Source organism: Podarcis erhardii (assembly GCF_964252035.2).
Source record: "Podarcis erhardii genome assembly, chromosome: 1".
NCBI lineage: Eukaryota > Metazoa > Chordata > Lepidosauria > Squamata > Lacertidae > Podarcis > Podarcis erhardii.
In genome coordinates this window covers 24,538,951-24,558,692 of record NC_138497.1, presented here as the reverse complement: position 1 = coordinate 24,558,692, position 19,742 = coordinate 24,538,951, and the positions used below count along the sequence as shown (strand labels likewise).

General features: G+C 41.9%; 1 protein-coding gene and 1 long non-coding RNA gene across 8 annotated transcripts in view; both read right to left on the bottom strand.

Annotated features, from left to right (window-relative positions):
- Nucleotides 1-2,701: 2,701 nt before the first annotated feature.
- Nucleotides 2,702-5,194, bottom strand: LOC309344974. Its single transcript, XR_014157960.1, has 2 exons — nt 4,328-5,194; nt 2,702-4,296 (listed from the first exon to the last, which is right to left on the bottom strand). It is a non-coding gene; the product is annotated as an uncharacterized lncRNA (long non-coding RNA).
- Nucleotides 5,195-6,666: 1,472 nt separating this feature from the next.
- FOXN3 (forkhead box N3) overlaps nt 6,667-19,742 on the bottom strand; it is a 195,214-nt gene continuing 182,138 nt past the window's right edge. For all 7 annotated transcript variants that reach the window (XM_081862924.1, XM_081862922.1, XM_081862923.1 and 4 more), the window contains one exon: nt 6,667-11,952. In XM_081862924.1, the coding sequence (XP_081719050.1) occupies nt 11,394-11,952 (559 nt within the window). In that variant the 3' untranslated portion in view covers nt 6,667-11,393. The remainder of the gene's footprint in view (nt 11,953-19,742) is intronic.

The following is a 19,742-nucleotide window of genomic DNA, read 5'->3' as shown; positions in this document are numbered from 1 at the left end:
TCAAGGATGCCCTGTGTGTTTTTGTTAATGTACCATTCGCTGTTTGCCTGCCCTGCTAAGTAAGCAGAAGTAAACACAGTCAATGCAGTTCCTGCAGAAACCTAACATTTTCACAATGGAAATCACACCGAAAGCAGGGTCAAAGCGGGTAGGGAAACCACTTTGTCATCTATTTTAAAAAGCCCACTCAGCATGGGATTGCAATAAATGATTAGTTACTTGCCTTTGCTGGTTATTAATACACTGACTCTACCAGGGAGAACATTTTGTGCTTTGATGAGCAATGAGACTGACATGCTCTCCAAATCAACCCTAGGAAGAGGGCTGGGGTCTCATCCTGTGTGTGTATTGTCTAATCAGCTAAAAACACAGGGAGCTAAGGTGGTGTTATGGCTCAGAAAAAAAAAAGGTGCAATTCAATGTCCCCATCAGCCACATGCATAGGAAAGCTACCCCACCACCCCCACGTCAGATGCTAAAAATAAAAATCTCAAATAGTTTTAGAATTTTCACTTTCTCCATATTGGCCAAGTTGAGAACTCCTTGCTGAGGGCTAACTTCAGCCTGGGCTGGCCCTACCATTAGACAGAGTGAGTCAAGCAGCCAGGACTGGCCCATGACACTGAGCTGCCCGATCTGAAGGATAAGACAGCATTTTCATGTACAAGGGGCGACTGGCCTGGCAGTCAGACCTAATTTCAACACCAGTGGTGGAACAAGGGAAGAAGGGGTGGCATGCAGTCCTGTCTTGTAACACAAAAGTGGGGGACCTCAGAGCTGGTGGATAAAGGTGGCCCCCAAGTCTTTCTATCTGACTTCTAGGGACTTCCCTGGACCACTCCTCCCTTCCACCATCTCTCCCCAGGCCACATCTGTCACCACCTGTATTTCACAGGGGCTGGCATGAACCCTTAAATTCTGATGACTCTTGCTTGCCTGGAGGGAGGAAAGTCTGCAGATATAGTGGCAAGCAGCCTGTGGCCTTCCAGAGACTGATAGACTCCATCTCCCATCAGCCCCAACCAACATGTCAGGGATGATGGGAGTTGTAGGCCAGCACCTGCTGTCCACAGCTTGGTCACTGCTGCTGTAAAAGCCAGTACAGGAGTCCATGAGTCCCTTCTTCCAAGCTGGCATCTTGAGTATCACACCATTTGGGGGGGGGGAGCGGGATTAGGAGAGCTGACTGGATTGGTAACTCCTAAAGCAGGCATAGGCAAACTCAGCCTTCCAGATGTTTTGGGACTACAACTCCCACCATCCCTAGCTAACAGGACCTGTGGTTAGGGATGATGGGAGTTGTAGTCCCAAAACATCTGGAGGGCCAAGTTTGCCTATGCCTGTCCTAAAGCCTGACTTGACTTAGCAAATAAGCTTAATAATAAAATAAAGTACTTTGGACTTGTCTGAGCCAATCTGATGTCAACTTCCTAGTGCTTTGTCAGTGCAGGTCTTCTTGCTTCTGACTCAGCCAGATGGGTGGGGTACAAATAGTAGTAGTAGTAGTAGTAGTAATAATAATAATAATAATAATAATAATAATAATAATAATGGAAACAGTGGGATATGGACAAGGCCCTCTTTGTGTTGGTATAGAGGCCTTTTGCATGGCCCTTGTTATTTATATATAGCTTTTTGACCCAAAGGCCCCCAAGTGGTAAACAGCATATTAATACAAAATAATTTATTTGGACATGTTAATTATGAATGTATGACTGCAAGTGTATTAATCTTCTGAATCGGTGCCCAATTCTTAATGGTTAATCTGATACCAAACATTCTTAACTAAAGAAACTGGATACACTAAAGCAGCAGAGCAATGAGAAAAGCCAACTATGTAATGTCTTCAATTATGGTAATTCGTCAGCCCCTCTGGCAATATAATAATAATGAGGAAAGTGTATGGACGATGTCTAGGATGGTGAAAACAGAAGGCTCACACTTTTGTGAGTGAGCAACAACCGATTCAACAACACTTAAAAGTAAATTCATGAGAATAGCTAATTCATAGTCCAATACTTCAAAACCTCTTTTTCTCCAAAGGATTTATGATCAGGCAGGAGTTGCTTCCAGGCAATGCCATGTGAGTGCCAAGTCCAAGAAAGCTGGTAGTGATTGCCCTACAAATATGAACTATCTTCTCCTGCAGACTTGCTCAAAGCCAGTGGAGTTTAGTCATACACACCCAAGTCCAACCAATCTCAGGATTGTTTAGAAGGTAGAACAGGATGACCCTATGTTCATCTTCCAAAACTCCTTTCTTGGGAAGAGAATAAATGTGACAAGTGAAGAAAAACCATAGGAAGAGCCTGCTGTATCAAGTCAATGGCCCATCTCATCCAGTTCTCACAGTGGCCAACCAGATGTCTATGGCAAGAACATGGGCAGGACCTGATCCCAACAGTGCTCCTCACTTGTGACTCACAGCAACTGGTATTCAGAGGCAAAACATATCAACTGCAGCCAGCAGCCACCGATAGCCATATCCTACATGAAAAGTCTAAGGCAGAACAATTTCTTCAAACCCTCTTTGTTTAGGCACCTTGAGAAAAGAAAAAAGCAGGTCCTGGGGTAATCCAAATTAAATAAGGATGTTTTAAATTGGGTAGCTTTTTCAGCAGCATTGCCTGCCTCAAACAAGGGCCGAGCAAAAAATATATATAAATGAATGAATGAAACAATAAAAGCCAACACCCGTAAGTGCAATTATTCAATTGATGCAACTCAGTAATTTTTATTGCAACTGGAAGACAATACATCACAGAAACTTTATGGTAGGTTTTGGGAAAGTGTTATTTACAATAATAACTGATGAAAGAGTTTGTCTTTGGCAATATGATTACACATCAAGAAACGTAAAATGCAAGTATGCCTCTAGATCAACGTTTTTTTCCTTGTTTTTCTGGCTGATTGCACTTGCCTTTCGACTGCTCATTTAGGTAAACACAAATACAACTTAACATCACTGTTTATGCCCCCCATCACAGTTCTCATTTTATGTCAATGAAACTGGCAGTTCCATTTACCTAGTACAGCATTAAAAACAAAAACAAAAAAGGAATTAAAAAACAGAAACAAAAAAGAGAGGAAAAAATGGCTTATTGCTGTACTAAATTAATCTATTGGCCAATGAAGGTCTCATGACCCTAAAGCATTGATATTGTACTTATTGGTCTTTTGATTGCTTCATCACTTTTTTTTCCTGCAGAACAAAAGAAATATTTCAAAAATATTACAGAAGAGTATAAAAATGTACAAGTTCATAATGCTTTTCATACACTCAGAAATCATTCCCTATCCCCATCCCTTCCAACATTTGACACCAAGGCAAACTGAAGTAGTGAGTGTGTATAATGCAGACGCGAAACCAGTAAAGCAAAAACAATTGTTTCCCCAAAATACTGGGTGCATTAGGGAAGGGCTGTAGAGGAAAAACTTATCAATAAACTTTTTTCAAAAAGCACTAAGTTCTCACTCTGAACTGGAACCAGAGAAAGAAAATTATCAGCTTTCGACCCACAGTCAGCAAAGTCACATCATACAAAACATACCAGTCATATCAGAAGTCTGAATTCAGTAAAAGGGCAGAGAGTTCTCATGGTCATTTCAATAACACCCTAATCCAACTTCTGCATGCAGATCCTGAGCGCTACATGAAAACATGTGTGCAAATACATCATTCTCCTTCCCAATCCAATAGCCTGGGCAGCACTTGTGTGTCACCCCCCCCTTTTTTTAAGCTGAAATAATTTCAGTTGGCTGTTTGTGGGGAGCTTACTTGCTTCCAACAAAAAAGTTGATGGATGCGATTCCAACTTTCTTAAAAAGTCTACATGTCCAAAGCCCTGGTTCTCTTGTACCCACTCTGTTGAAGCCAAGGTCTTAAGTGGAGTTCCTAGAACTACTAATTATAATTTCTCAAGTCTCTCCCCTGTACTCACTAGAAATAAAATGCAGTGCAACTTGATAGCATGTGCATCTACAAGGAAGTCTGTATTAAACCACTTTTGTGGTTTTAAACATAGACCAATGAAGCACAGCATCATAGACAGATGCCTGGTTCACATATGTAAAAATCTATGGTTTGGTGCGCGGTGGACAAACTTCTACAAACCCCTCCTCCTGCATAGCCAAGAGGAGAATTTCTTCCAAGTTTAAATTAGCTTTCCAAGAAGCTTGATTTAGCATTATGTTCAAAATGGGGGATTGTGCTGTACAACAAACAACGGTTAGTTAAACAAGCCAGCTTCATAACTCACAGTTTAAAGTTGACTTGTTTGGCCATTAACCAATGTTCTAAACCATGATCCTCCATTTATCTATTAACAAGGAAGAGAGGGGAGTGTGTAAGGCTGTCACCTCTCTCAGGCTCATGGAAGCATTAAACCATGGTTTATCGTTGCATGTGCTAAGTTTACTCACTTTTGGTTTTGGTTTCTAGTCAGCAAGGCAAGTGGCTGCTTGCTGAGTTATAGGATTGCGTGGACGTAGTTCACATTGTAAAATCAACCCACTGATTCTGAACTTTCATTCCAGAAAAAAAGAGCATCAAAAAGGTTGCGTGTATCCCTACCAAAAACCCTTCCCCTCCTGGTTTGCGGCTGATTACTACAATCAAAGATACGGGGTATGAACAGATGCGATGAGAAAAGTTCATACGAACCACACAGACTATTGCGTAAATATGTTTTTTCTAAATTCAGTTAATACAAAGCCTACACCAAAAACGATAAATTGATTTATGTGTTCTGCAAAGGAAAAGTAAACTGGGTGTTATTAACAGCATCTTTTTATTCCCTACAATAGAAAGCAAAGAGACATCGGATGTTGGCAGAAGATTATCACTGTAGCAAAATGTTAAAAGTATATTACATATGCAGTATAATAAGGTTATTTAAATTAGATCACAGTGCTGCATTTATGTGCATAACAGTGTTTTACATATTATAGGGAGAGCTGGCAAGAACACTCACAGACTTGACTATGAATGAGCCTGGTCTCAGGTGGAAGAATACTTTTTAAAAATGGTAACAAACAAACATGGGCATAACAACAAAACTATTAGCTGGGCAGCTTACTGAAGTCAATTGCCTAATTTTACTTATTAATGGCAAAACCTAATCACTTTTTGCAGGTTATCCAGAGCCAAAAAATCTCCTGGTATAAACTGGTAGTGCACCCTTTGTTTTTAACAGTAGTTCCTTCATTTAATGTAGGAAGGTACCTGGGCTCTCTAATCACCCTCCTATCCTCCAGTTTGAAGGCAGATGGTCAGAATGAATGGGAAAACCACCTGGTATATAACTGAGAATTGAATAGCCAATGGCACTGATCACCACCATTTGGCCTGTAGCATTTTACAGATGTTACTGCCATCTTGCCAAGCCACCCAAGACCACATGCAAATGTAACACAGCAAGGGCAATGCATGCCACAAGCTCAGAGCAAATATTTGTGCCCAGCAAGCCTCAACAGCCACCCCATGGTTCACAAGCTCTGCCCCACTACATTGAGATTATACACTACATTATGCCTGCCATGTACTGGGGTTATGTTTAGTTTGGACAAAGGATGTGCCTGCATCAGCCCCAATCCAGACCATTTCACCATGCACATGAACTTGTGTGCAAGCTGATGCAAAGTTCATTTGCTTCTGTGTTGGGGACAGCTCAAAGTGTGCAAAACACACACAAACCTTTGACCACTAAAGAAGTGAATGAGAGAGCCCTTGATTCACTGGTGTAGCATCAGTTCTATCACCGATTTGCTCTTTGAGGAGGATCTGAAAACATGTTGAGAGGCACAAGCTTGTTGAAAGCAGCCAGCGTCAGGTTGGCTGTCAGAAAGGTTTGCAGAGAACTGCTTGTGCATCTGTTAATGTGGATGATAAACAGACTGTAAGATAAACGTAAGCGAACCTGGAAAGACTGGTGGCATACATTAAACATTTTCTTATTTTAAAGGCTTTACCCAAGTGCCCGAGTACTTTGGAAGCTACTTAAGAGAAACTGGATGCACCTGCCCCAAACCTGTATTCAGCCACAGTGAATGGGCAGAGCATCCTCATCACTGCTCAAAGAATGGCCAGCTCAGCAAGGACCTCCGTACCCCATCTATGCATCCTGAAGACCTTCTGAGATGTTATCCAGTTTCAAACTAACTGAAGGTCTAGATAGAGGAAGAATGCAGCTGAGCAGGGCCTGAATCTTCTGAGGCATGAGTTAAGTGCTCCAAGACAGAGCAAATACTTCTCAGCCTCCCATGGGAGTCAAGGACTTACTGGACTGTTGTTCTGTACAGTACAAGAGGCCAAGTTGCTCACCTGCCTAGTGCTAGCTCGGATCCTGCAATGCAAGGTCCATGAGTCCTCTGCATGTTACCTCTTCCAGCTTCCTCTCACCCTGCTTGGCCTGCTAAGTCCATGGCCCTCAGGAGGTGCTTACATTAAGTCCTTATATCAGGAAATGCTCTGGGCTTGTGCGGTGTCTGGATCATGCCACATGTCTTCAGCACCGAAGCTATGATCACATTTTACATCCAACTTTATGAAAAACCCTCAATTACAGGCAATTTCCACAGTAAAATGGTCATACACAAAACAGGACAAATTTGTGTATAAAATTCATAAGTTGTCATGAATTCTGTGACTTCAGATTTTTCTTGTTAAAAAAAAAAATCCCCATCTAAATTCTAACAAATAATCAAGTATTTCCAAAATAGTATTTCCAAAACAAACACTCCCTCTGTGCACTGTTTTCAAAATGGATGTGGCACACAGGTAAGAAGCTCAAGAAGTGTGGAGGAAACGATCCACCATGTGCTGAATGGAAGTAAGCACATCCCTGCAGCTGAAGTCTATATAATTGGACCCAACTGCTTTAATCCACTTTTGGCATCAAAGTGAGAAGTTGGCACTGTAGGGCCTAACACTGGAGTGTGTATAAAAGATGACCGTTTATTGGAGGTGGCTGTGCAAGAGACTAGCCAAGCTTTCATCGGATCTTCTCCATTTCAAAACCATTACTAATAGGAATTAGGTACTTAATTGGAATACTTAAATGAGACATCCTTTGCCTCCAAGAAAAGGTAACATGACATCTTTTGCAAAAAGATCATCTGCAATTGCTTTCTGTACAGTGATGATTAAAGGAAGCACCCAGCACAGACAATTTTTTTACTCAAGCTATGACCCATAGGTGGTCAATAGATGGGGCATGACTCATCTAAGTGTAAGGAGTGCCTAGGTCTCTGTGGCTTTTAGTAGGAAAGTGGAGGGTATACTTTAATTTCAGTGGGAAAGCTATGGGACCAATTGATGAACTTTGGCTTAATTGTGCCTCATCTGTTGAACAGTGCTCCTTCATTCCTGTAAGCAATGAGTCATATCAGAACTGCTCTTTCCTGTTTATGAAACACTCTAGCTGAAGATTATTGCTGTAGTACATTAGCTACTGATGTAAACACTGTGTTTCCCACCCTCCCTATATATTGCCCTGAACATTGTAGGCAGGCCACAGATGAGGTCTGGTACTACTCACAGGATGATTAGCATAGCAATGAATCCCAAAACTAGATAGAAGGAAAAGTATGTTGTGGACACAAAAACAGGGATTTGAACATATGGCTCTACATCACCTGCAAAAGCTTCCAAGCCGCAAGTCTTTGGGTGCCTGATTCATGTACAGATATCCTTATGGAACCTGAATCCCCGTGGTGGAATTGAAGTTTGGGTTGTTGTTGTTTTTATTTTTTAAGTACTGTCCAATTAGATTATTTAATTGTTTTGTGGACCATTCTTACCAGAAAGAAGGTAAATGGTAAAACAGTCCATCAAAATGCAAGGGGGAAAGCATTTTTGTACACAAAACATCCGTGCTAACAATGGTGGAGTATCTATTGCAAAGGAACCACTGGAGAAAAGGAAGTTGTTCTGGGTTTACACTGGTGTTGCTAAGCAAAATGTATGATTAGCATGCCTCCATGTCAAAGAAGTGTAAGGCAGACTACAGCAGTCTTTGCCAACCTTGTGCCCCCCAGCTGTTTTGGACTAAAGACTCCCATCAGCCCCAAAGGGCACCAGAGGGTGAAGAGGGACACATGCGTGATTTAAAATGTGTTTAAGGCATGATGTTTCTTCTAAACAAGCCTCATTAAGCCTCATTCAAACCTCACAGAAAGGAAGGCAGATGCGCAAGACTTGCACAGCCACCGTTTTTTTTTAACTTGTGCAGAGGATGGGCCTGAGGGGTTTTCCCTATTTAGAGGACAAGCAGGTACAATGACACTTGAATTTGTAATTCAGCTTGCAGTGCACCTTTTGGATGTCCATGGTTTACAGATGTATTTACTGGGACAGGGTGTGCATGTGTGTGTGTGTGCGCAGGCATACCAGATGTAGCAATGGGACATAAATCTACAGCTGCAATGTTCACTCCCCCCCCCCCATGGCTTAGGTAAAGACTTTCTGCATTGAGGACTGACCCAGTACAAAGCCAGAATTCTGGTCAATTCCAAGATTTAGTTTCTAGACAATGAGCAATAAAGAAAGAATTTCTTCAGCATGCTACACTCCACTGGTTGTCTATATAGGCTACAGGGCTGATTCGAGCATGGAAATATTGGCATAATCAATACTAATCAGAATTAAGAACCATTCCCATTTTTGTCTTATGGCTCATGGTGGAATATCTTTTTAATTCCACTAAAGAGGCTACCACATCTTTTTACTATTAAAATTTTGCTCATGCTTGGTAGAACTCCATGGCAATTAAAATAAACAGGCATATGGCACTCTAGTTCAGAGAGAAAACCCTTAAACTGATTGACATGGTTTCTTTTCTCTTTAGGCAAGTGTTACCTCCCCCCTTCTTTTGGCAGACGCAGACGTATTGAGAGAACTGGTAACACATAGGCTGAACTTGCTGATGGACCTGCATCATTCCAAGCCTGATTCGGCACTCCCAGTATTTCACAGGTCTGTTGGCATGAGCGTCTAACTCATACTGTATGCATTTTCTCGAATATCCAAGCCTGCAAAGCGGAATTCCCCAAGATGCTTTCAGCATTTCCTGCCAAAGCCCAACACAAGGCAAAAATCCTGAGCGCCAAAACAGCAAACAACACGACTTCTGTTCAGTGTAAAGCTGTATTCAGTCTACCTACAGGTCTGGAACCCAAAGAGCCTCTTACACACGCCGAATCCGCTCCATAGAGAGGTTGCCAATTTCTCTTTCTGGCTGTAACCTGTTGTGCTGTTCTAGGAGCACCCCATTTTTCCTATGGTGACCCACAGCTAGGATGGTGGACCCCTAGAGACCTGGTCCATGTGCCAAGCCATGGATCACAGCCTATAGGACTGGAAGTCCCAGGATTATGGCCTTTGATACCATTGCAACTGAAAAAGAAAAGATCAGTCGGAAGAGGTTGCCTTATTGCAAAGCCTTCAATCTGCTAATGGAGCCATCACCGCAAACCAAGTATGGCTGTAAACAGAACATGTCTTCAGCATGCATCTCTTAAACCGCCCCAATGAACTCAAACTAAAGCCCTTTCGTTACTTGTTTCCTCACTGGCAGATGAGAAGATTTGCGTGGTCATCATCTTCCCCCAAATCAAATGGCCAAGTTTTCCCCACCGTTCACAATTCAGTGTCTTCCACCGTCTTCCTTAAATCATACACACTCACTACTTGCCTTGCCCTCAAAATTATTGCGTAATGTTTTAATACATGTAAAGACAAAGAAAGGACAAACGTGTTCAAAAAACAGAGAAGTAGGGGAAGGGGGCTGAATGTGCAGACAAGGCAATATAATTCAACCATCCAAGCCCTACCCGAGCATGAAGTTTTATTTTTAATATTGCAGAGTAAGTTCCCCAACAGTCAGTATTTATCCCTGAAAAAGGTTAAACCTTAAAAAACACCTGCTTCCAAAAAAAAGGAAAAAGGGAAAAAAGAGAGGAAAAAACAAAAAAACAAAAACCCAAAAAACAAACTAAGCCTAAGGGCTTAAAAATTAGAGGCATAGCCTTTTTTCTATTTTTCTATATTTATATGAAAATAATTCATGCTTCATGCTAAATACATTATTTACCTTACAAGAACTTTTGTTATCTTTGAATTAATAAAAAGGGTTTGTTTTTATTATTATTTTGTACTCCGAGTCCCTCCCAGAAAGGAATCCATGCAATGTGGATCAGAATTTTCAGCTGGTTGCAGTGGTTAAAACTGGAAATATATTGTCATTTTTTGCACAGATGAATCCTGACTGACCTTAACTGGGTACCTCATTTTGAGGAGCACAATTTCTTTATATTTTTGCCTAGCCAACATGGATTTTATTTTTTGGAAAGAATAAAAAAGCAATATAATACTAATGGCAGGTTTTGTAGCATTTTTCCCCTAGTGAGATCAAATCTTTGTGACTTCTAGAAAAGGTTTTCTCATTTTGATCCTCCTTAAATATCTACTCATAATTTTCTTCAGATTTGATTGCTTTTCACTCAGGCAGTTAAGAACTCATAGCTTGTTTTCCCATAATATTTTTGCAGGCAGTGCCAATCTTCAGGCTTATGGCTTTTTATAAAACATTCTTTTAATTTAAATATAGAAGACAATTAATTGATTAAAGAATATCACTAGTCCCCCTCCCCCTCCACCCCTTCCTCTTTATTTCACTGAAACTCATTGCATACACAGTTCAGTATTCCATAATTTATAAGTTAAGTCTTCACATTTTGAGCCATATACAGTACATGAAGCACTAATAGATCATTACTGTATGAGCAGCTGTCATTAGTGGCTATTCCAAGATTTCTATGGCACAACCGCAAGCAAATGCCACTATATATGATCCTTGGTTCTGAGGATATTGTGTGTGCCTCTTGACTTCCCCCAAATCTCTAGACACATCACACACAAACCCAATCATAAGGCCTTTTTTTCCACTTTCAATTCTTACAGCCTGGCCTGAATGATTTCCAAATTATCCAATTTCTTCTAGGTTATAAGAGATTTCCAAATGCCAAATTTTTATTCCTCTCACATTAACTGGTGACGTCACAGCATATTCAACCATGCATTTCTGACAAAGCTGGAGAAAGCAATGGCAATTTTGGCTTTTACTTTCTTTCTTTTTTTGTCTTCATGTAATGAAAAGCTTTTGTAAAATTAGTTGAGTATCAGTATGAGTTCTATGGCTTCCATCTCCTTTAAAAAACTTAAAAACAAAAAAAATCTCAAGGGTTGGAAAAAAAGAAAACACACACACACAAAAAAAGAAGAAGAAGAGGAGGGGGTGAAATAAAAGAAAAACAAAACAAAGAAAATATTTGTTGATATTGCCACAAATCATTAGAATTCACCTGACGTGCTGAAACGAAATTGTTTTATAAGTTCAATCAATGGATTTGTTCTCATTTTTCGTGGTGTCCTTTTGCTCTTTCTGCCCCTTTGCCGTCCGATTGGTGATGTTGTTCAAACAAGACCGTATTCCCGCCAAGTGCAGGAGCGATCCGGCCGCTTCTTTCATCTCCTCGTCGTCGCTCTCGGGGGGTTTCTCCGTACGCCTCTTTTTAAGAGGCAGCGTGTCACTCGGTACTTTTTTTGCCTTCAGCAAATGCTGACGTTTCTTGTGCTGAGAGGCGTAGCCGCTATCAGCTAAAGAATCCTTGGTCTCTTTCCGGCTCTGCCTTTTGTCCTCCTCTTCCGCTTCGCTATGGCTCTCGTGGCTGTGGAAGCTGCCCTCGCTACTGTCCCGGCTGCCTTTAGTGACAAACTCGTAATGGTCGTCGGCGGAGGAAGAGGAAATGGAGTCACTCGTGGGCGACGTGCTCCGGTGGTTGGAAGATTTGGCACTGCTATAGTTGTGGTCCTCCTTTGGGTCGCCGCTCACCACCGGGGAGCCGCAGGACTGCTCGCTGTCTGTCCGCATCCGACAGTTTGAGATTCCATTCCTGGAGGAGGGAGGAGAAGGAAACACACAATCAAATCAAATTCCCCTATAAAACTGTATTTTTCAAGAGAAAACTGCTTTCCCTGAATACAAACGAGTACAGTCATACCTCGGGATGAAGACGCTTCAGCTTAAATATTTTCAGGTTGCGCTCCGTGGCGACCCAGAAGTAACAGAGTGCGTTACTTCCGGGTTTTTCCACTCGCGCATGCACAGGCAGTCAAAATGACGTCACGCGCATGTGCAGACTCATCTTACGTTCGCTTCAAGATGTGAACGGGGCTCCGGAACAGATCCCGTTCGCATCCAGAGGTACCACTGTATAGCCAAACCTAACATTTTAAAGGCCAAGGCTGATGGCCATGCACCATAAAAAGTGGCTGTAAAAAGGAGTGCCCCCCCCCAGCACTCACTTCCAGTTGGGTAAAATGTCTAATCTGGGCCTCACTGTAGATCGTAGGGAAAGTACAGTCATGGCCTGTGGCAACTGCAGTAGGCAACACAATCTTGCTGGCCAGTGGGGCCATGAGATGTTAGAGCGTATTTAAAATTATGGAAAATGAATAATTTAACTGGCTTTATAAATCCATCAACCAGCAAATTTACTGAAACTTTGGTTGATTTATCTATGGGTATCTTCCTTATCTAAGTATCAATTGATGGAGGCAAGTTGATGCATTTTGACTGGTTGGGCTGAGACTGAGGGGCACACATTTCTTTTTTGAAGTCATTTTATTATTATTTTGGTGCATAGTTATAGTACGGAAAATATTAATACGGACCTTATCTTCTAACAATGAGTGGTAGATGTTTGCATACCTGTCAAGTGCCCCAGAAAAAAAGGGTCATCCCATGTTTTCACAAAAGATTGTGACGGCCATTTTAGGTGCCAAAAGCACCCCCCCGCCAAAAAAGTACTTTTTCAGGGCTGTGATCTTGTGTGGTGCCCCAAAACATGCATTTTTGGTTGTGGGGCGGGAGTGAGATGTGTGTCATGTGACTCACCCAGGAGTGTGGCCCGTAAGACGCTCATCCCAGTTGTGGGTCTGAAGGATGGGATGCATTTGTTACTAAATGGCAAATTCTCATACTTACCTCAAAAGCCTTGAAAAATTAACTACTTTGGAGCTATCATAGTATGCAAATTTATTTAAATTAACCAACTGCTTGATTATAATGTAAATCAATTAACTGAAATAAAAACACATTTAATCAGCTGGCTGAATTGAAAGTTCAGTGCCTAGCCTTTTCATGTTACTGAGTCTTTTGCACCATTTCAAGATCATTTGGACCATTTAAGAATGCCAGAATTTGCAAACAAATTAAGCCTGCATACTTAGTAGCAGAAGTACTGTGACATTTCTACCCTACCCTTCCTCCAATGAGCTCACAGCAGTATACCGTATACAAGAAACTTGCCCCATATTCTTTGTTTGCTGTAATCCTAGCTCAATATTACTCTGTGAGTTCTATGGCCAGGTGGGCTTTTGAACCTCACCTGAGCATCTTTGCTTCTAGTCTGGTACTTAAACCTCCGCACCACACTGATTTGGTTTAGAGATGATTCAGTCCCAGTGAAATCTACTGAATGTGTGCTAAAATCAGCCTAAGTTATAATAACTGCTATTTAACTGGGTTGTGGATCAAGGTTCTGGAGATATTTTGAAAAGCAACTGCCACTCAGGTGTTAAAACTTTTTGCCCCCACAAAAAAAGTACCTACTTCAACAGGGCAGATCAGAGCAGATTGCTACACAAAACATGTCAACACAACAGCACTAAAGTTACAGGGTAACTACTGCATTCTAATAAACTATCTATTGGCCCCAATACCAGACTGCATATGTACGAACACACAAATATTCCTGGGTTTTTTTGTTACTTGTTGCACAATTTTAGGCCACCTTTCAGGGTAGATACCCTCCCATGATGGCTCACGATAAATAAAATTCAAAACAAGAAAAACAGATAAAATCAAATCAATGCAGTATAGTGTCATGTGCTTTTTGCATCTTGTTTGGGGAGGAGGGGTGCTTGAAGATTCAGCCACATTTCTGTCCAAACACATCACGTGCAGGACTGTGAGGGGAAAATGTTATATACTGTCACAGGGGATTTTCCATAGCATATGGAGAACAGTCTATTATTTACACAAGAACAGGGAAGTCTGAACAGAAAAAAGTAATAATAAGGGAATTTAAAAAAATAAAACTGACAAATGTACTTTGTATTGTATTTTTGCTATACAACAGACTAAGATATAAAGAAGTTCTCTGCAGTCATTTTGTCATTTAGCCACATTCTGGGGGAAATATGGATTCTAGCTTACAGTGAGGGGGGGGGAGAGTATTTGATCCCCTGCTAAATTTGCCCCTTTGCCCTCTGACGAAGAAATGACCAGTCCATAGTTTTAATGGTAGGTTTAATGTAGCTGTGAGAGACAGAATAGCAACAGGAAAACCCCCAGAAACCCAGAAGACAAAAGTCAGAGATTGATGTGCATTATAATGAGTGAAATAAGTATTTGATCTCTCACCGCTACAATAAACCTACCATTAAAATTATGGACTGGTCATTTCTTTGTCAGAGGACAAACAGACAAATTTAGCAGGGGATCAAATACTTCTTCCCCTCGCTGTATTACGAGGGTCGTCGCAACTGCAAATTTGTTAGTATGAGGCATCCTGCAAATACTACTTTTACAGTTGAGCTATATAATAAGGCAAGACCATTTTCTTTTTACAGGTAGAGATGACCATTCCATTTTGGATCAGGGTCACTTTTGCATGTTTCATTCTGTCTAATTTCGCTTCTGCATCAATCTGTAATTTGTGAAGCAATTCTTCTCAATATTAATCCAAGATTAATAGTGGTATACCTTGGGGTCTCAAATTTGAAAAGCCAAAAATCTGGCACCCCCCGCCTTCCATTCTACATCACTGTTGCAGCGCCCTCTGTGGTGCCCCTCGAGGCTCTGTGCCCAGTGCAACTGAACCAGTCGCACTCCCCCAAATCCGCCTCTGTACATATCTAAATAAATATTTGATTTTTCCAAATTTCTGAGAACTACAAAAGAGAAGTGCTAAATCCAGTGGTCAGCAAAAGTGTGATGTGCATATTATCATAAGAGGCATAAAATGAATAAAATTTCTTATAGGAACATTTAAAAACAGATTCCCTCAAACTTCCAGAGCTACAGGTATTAACTGTAGGGCTCCTTGACACAACTGGGTTTCCACTGCTGCATAAAACACAAAATAATCATTAAGAACCTGTTGATACTTCATTTTAACTCAAAGGGATTGTCCTGAAGTACACTGGAGAATATACGTTCGCTCTTATGTCAGTTTAATAAAGTGAGGTCCTGTGATTTACAAGTGCCCTTAATTCTGCCCTCCTTGATTCTCAGACTGTATGACTAATCAGTGAAGCACTGAAAATGCAAAGCGTTTCGATGACACTTGAGAGAAGCCACTCCAGGTCTTAATATCATCTTCCGCGGAAGTGATGTTTAAGACCATCAGAAGTGGTCATTAGGTCAGATTTCAGGCTGGATCTACCAATCTTGTATCTGGCTTCAGCCATTATGATAGACCATAGGGCAGCCTCCCTCAGCCTGGTCCCTCTAGATGTTTTGCACTTCAACTTCCATCAGCCCCAGCCAGGACCACGCTGGGGAAGGCTATCATGGAGCAACAGCATAAGAAGCCAGGAGAAAAGGTGAGAAGAATCCATTCCAAGGGTGGGTTATCCATTGGCCCTCCAGTTGTGGCTAAACTACAACTCCCATCATCCCTGGTCACTGACCATGCCTGCTGAGGCTGATGGGAGCTGTAGTTCAGCAACATCTAGAGGGCCAAAAGTTCCCCAACACCTGATCCATTCCTTGCAAAATACTTATAGGGACTGAGACAACAACAAACATTTCCTCGAATCATCTTAATAAACAGACAGTGCTGAACCTGTTCTTAGTGGTGAAACACAAAAATATTTTCAAGGAGAAATAAGTGAAGAAAGTATTTTGCACGATCTGGAAATATGGTGCTTTGTAGTTTGTTGTGGGAGGGGGGAGGAAAAGAGGGACAAGGAACTTGGCAGAGGGGGTATCATCCTTGCTTTTTTGTACCCTACTAGCAGGGGCACTTTGGGGGTAGACTCCAGGGGTCCCCAAGCCCCGTGTTTTACACTGAGCCTCACATTTTTTAAAAAAACTTTGCTTAGGGCTAGGTAAGTTGCAATACAGTGGTACCTCGCAAGACGAATGCCTCGTAAGACGAAAAACTCGCAAGACGAAAGAGTTTTTCGTTTTTTGAGTTGCTTCGCAAGACCGATTTCCCTATGGGCTTGCTTCACAAGAAGAAAACGTCTTGCAAGTTTGTTTCCTTTGTCTTGCAAGCTTGTTTCCTTTTTCTTAAAACCGTGCATTCAGGGGGTGCAGTTGCGACTTGACTTCGAGGAGCAACTCATAGCACGCGGTGTGGTAGCCTTTTTTGAGGTTTTTGAAGACTTTGGTGATTTTTGAAGCTTTTCCAAAATCCGTGCTTCGCAAGACGAAAAAAATCGCAAGACGAAAAAACTCGCAGAACGAATTAATTTCGTCTTGCGAGGTACCACTGTACAGTGGTGCCCCGCAAGACGAATGCCTCGCAAGACAAAAAACCCGCTAGACGAAAGGGTTTTCCGTTTTGCGAGGCGCTTCGCAAGACGAATTTCCCTATGGGCTTGCTTCGCAAGACGAAAACGTCTTGCGAGTCTTGTGAGACGAAGAGACTCGCAGAACGGATTATTTTCATCTTGCGAGGCACCATTGTACGTAACTCTAGCAAGACCACAGACACATCATATTACTCAGTGCAGAAGCCAGGCTTTGTATTAGAGGGGGGGCAGGCTTTATGTTATGGGGCAGAACCTCAGTTAGTTAAGTACTTTTTATTTATTTACTTAATGGGGGGGGCAGCTGCCCCCTGCCCCCTTGGCTACGCCTATGCCTGTGCTTTAAGTCTTTTTTTAAGTATGTAGCAAAAGTACTGCCTTATTCTACACGAGCTCAATCTAGATCTTTTTGAAACCAGTGATATTTTTAGCTATCCAATGGTAGTGAACTGCCCAAGTTGAATATATGCACGCACAACTTTAAAAATGAAACTAAACTCTAATTGGCTTACAATGAGCTAAAACAATAAAGATTTGTATGAGAAAACACCTGATTTCTTTGCTTTGAATCTGTATTAATTATAGCTGTGTCTCAGCACACCAAACTATGGCTTGTATTCAACAAAGTTGTCCTATTTAGCACAGGATTTCTACCTGTGCAACAGGACTTCCCCGCTCTCTCTCTCTCTCCTCTCCTGCACAGCTTCTGAGCATCCCATTTTGATCCAAAGGGTTGGGGTGAAACCCAGAAGAGACGGGTGTGCGTGTGCAGGGAGAGGAGGCCCTGTTTTGCAAAAAACCAAACAAACCCAAACCAGAGTTTGCTGTGTTGTGACACAACAGCAAACTATGGTTTGCCACACACTGCAAAATTATGCGCTTCTGATCATGGTGAGCTAGGAAAGGATGCAGTATATGAGTCTGAGGCTCACAGCTGCTCATACACTTTACATTTAACCATGGTATCACCATTTGCCACAAAGAAACTTCTATTAGTTATCATGTTAAGCTTTTGAAATGATAAAACCAAAAATAAACACGTATGAGAAGCTGGCAAGATTGCAAAGACCTTTCTTTTCCTGAGAGAGACAAATGTTAAAAAAACAAACCACAAGTTGCCACCTCCCCTTCCAAATTTCCATCCTTTCTTGCTCAATAACATTTTTTTTCCTTGGACATTAGGAGGTAGTTTATGATCCATAAATTATATGCAGAACCCAGCAGGGGGGGGAAAAGACAAAGACAAAGCTCTTTCAATTATTAATAGCTAAACGCAATGTCATTCATGATTGTGCAGCACGCCAGATGCATTCACTCTGAGACGGTGTCACCACTGCAGGGGTTGTCATTAAACGATGCCAAATGCTTTAGAGAAGAAGTCATCCATATTCAAAACAATGGTACGGTGCATTTAAAACCAGCTCCTTAAAACCATTCATTAAGGAAGAAGCACGTGACGCCCTTTGAAGTGGCACATTTCTTGGTTTTTAAGCCAAAATGGTACGTTTTGAAGATGATGCTCCAGATCAGCACAATTTAGGGGAAAGACTTAAGTGACTTGGGTCATCATTATTATTTTTTTGCCTGAATTAATGCGACACAGTCAAGAGGATGTGCCACTGAGGCTTTGCACGACACTTGGCAAGAACACTCTTGCTCCGAGGGAGTCGAGGGAGTGAAGAGATTGAGCACAATAGGTGGGAAGTTGCACAGCATGGCAGACTCTGTGTAAGAGAGAACATATCCAGCTTTACAAGCCAATCGGTGCACTACCATATTTTAATTTTACCGAACGTGCTTAGATGGTAAGGGGTGTGTGTATGTGTTTATAGAAGCAAACCAGGTTGCCTCCTCATATCCAAAACTGCAGATGGATAACTGAGGTGAAACATATACTAGTCTACTGATTTGTGAACAAACCATTAACAGTCAATGGGCAACCCACCCTGATCTAAGTTGCTAAGAGAGCCCTGGGAAGCTGCTTCCCTTCTGCCAACCCTATGGAGGTCCACTCCCCTCTCAACTCTCTCCCACTGGGCTAGACAGATGAGGAGCACAGATAGCAAGGGCCACCTGTTTAGCCCGACAGGAGAAGAACATGGGGTGCCTCCACTAACGACATTAGCAATCTGCCCCACGGCATGTAGCCAGTATTTCTCCAAGCTTCCTGGATGCTGGCAATTGCAGCTTGCATGGACCTTGGAAGCTGCCTTATATAGTAGGCCCATCTAGCACAATATTGTCTGCTCTGAGAGGCAGTGGCTGTTCCAGGATCCCAGGCACAGATCCTTCCTGCTACCTGGTACCCAATCCTCTGAATTAGAGATGCTGGGGCTTGAGTCTGGGGCTGTCTGCATGGAAAGTGTACTCTTTTTGACACCTGACTGAAATTAAAAATAATACATGTTGCCACATGTACACCCCCCCATTTCACACCCACCCACATAAAAATCTTTGTGAAAGAGTTATATCAGACCCCGAAGTCCACATGGAGTCTCCATTCCGATATAACATTTTTCTCTCCACTGGCATCCCATGGAAGAAGACCATCTGACCACGTAAAGATTGCTGCTTTTTTGAACAGTAGGGGCTTGGTTGCACAGAGGAGAGCAGTGGGGTTGCCCACGGTGATGTGGCTTTTCCTGAAAATACCAAGTTGCAAATGCAAATTAGGGTATGTTTTCTGATGCTCTAGGCTTATAGAGTGTTCTATCGTAGCATGACTATTTAATTGTATTTATTAAACAAAACTAAACATTTCAGAATCAGGCTTGCCTGATATTTATTTGCAATTGGCACCCATTCATTGTTAGTCCCTGAACCCCAAGGCAACTTTTCTGGGGTTCCTTTTAGCATTCATATAACTTCTGTTTTAAAACAGCTGCATTGGTTACAGTTCTTTCTGGGGTCTAAATGAAGGTACTCACCTTAGTGCTCAAAGCCCTAGAGGACTTCGTCTTTCAGATATTTGGGGCCTATCTCCTTTCCCTACAGAGCCTCTTGGGTATTAAAATCAGTGGAGGGGCCCCTCTTGGTAGTTTCACCATCTTCAGAAGTCTGGGTCTGGTGGTTGCCTGGGCATTCTCTGTGACAGCCCCTAGGTTGTGAAATTCCTTCTCCACAGAGGTGCGCTAGGGAC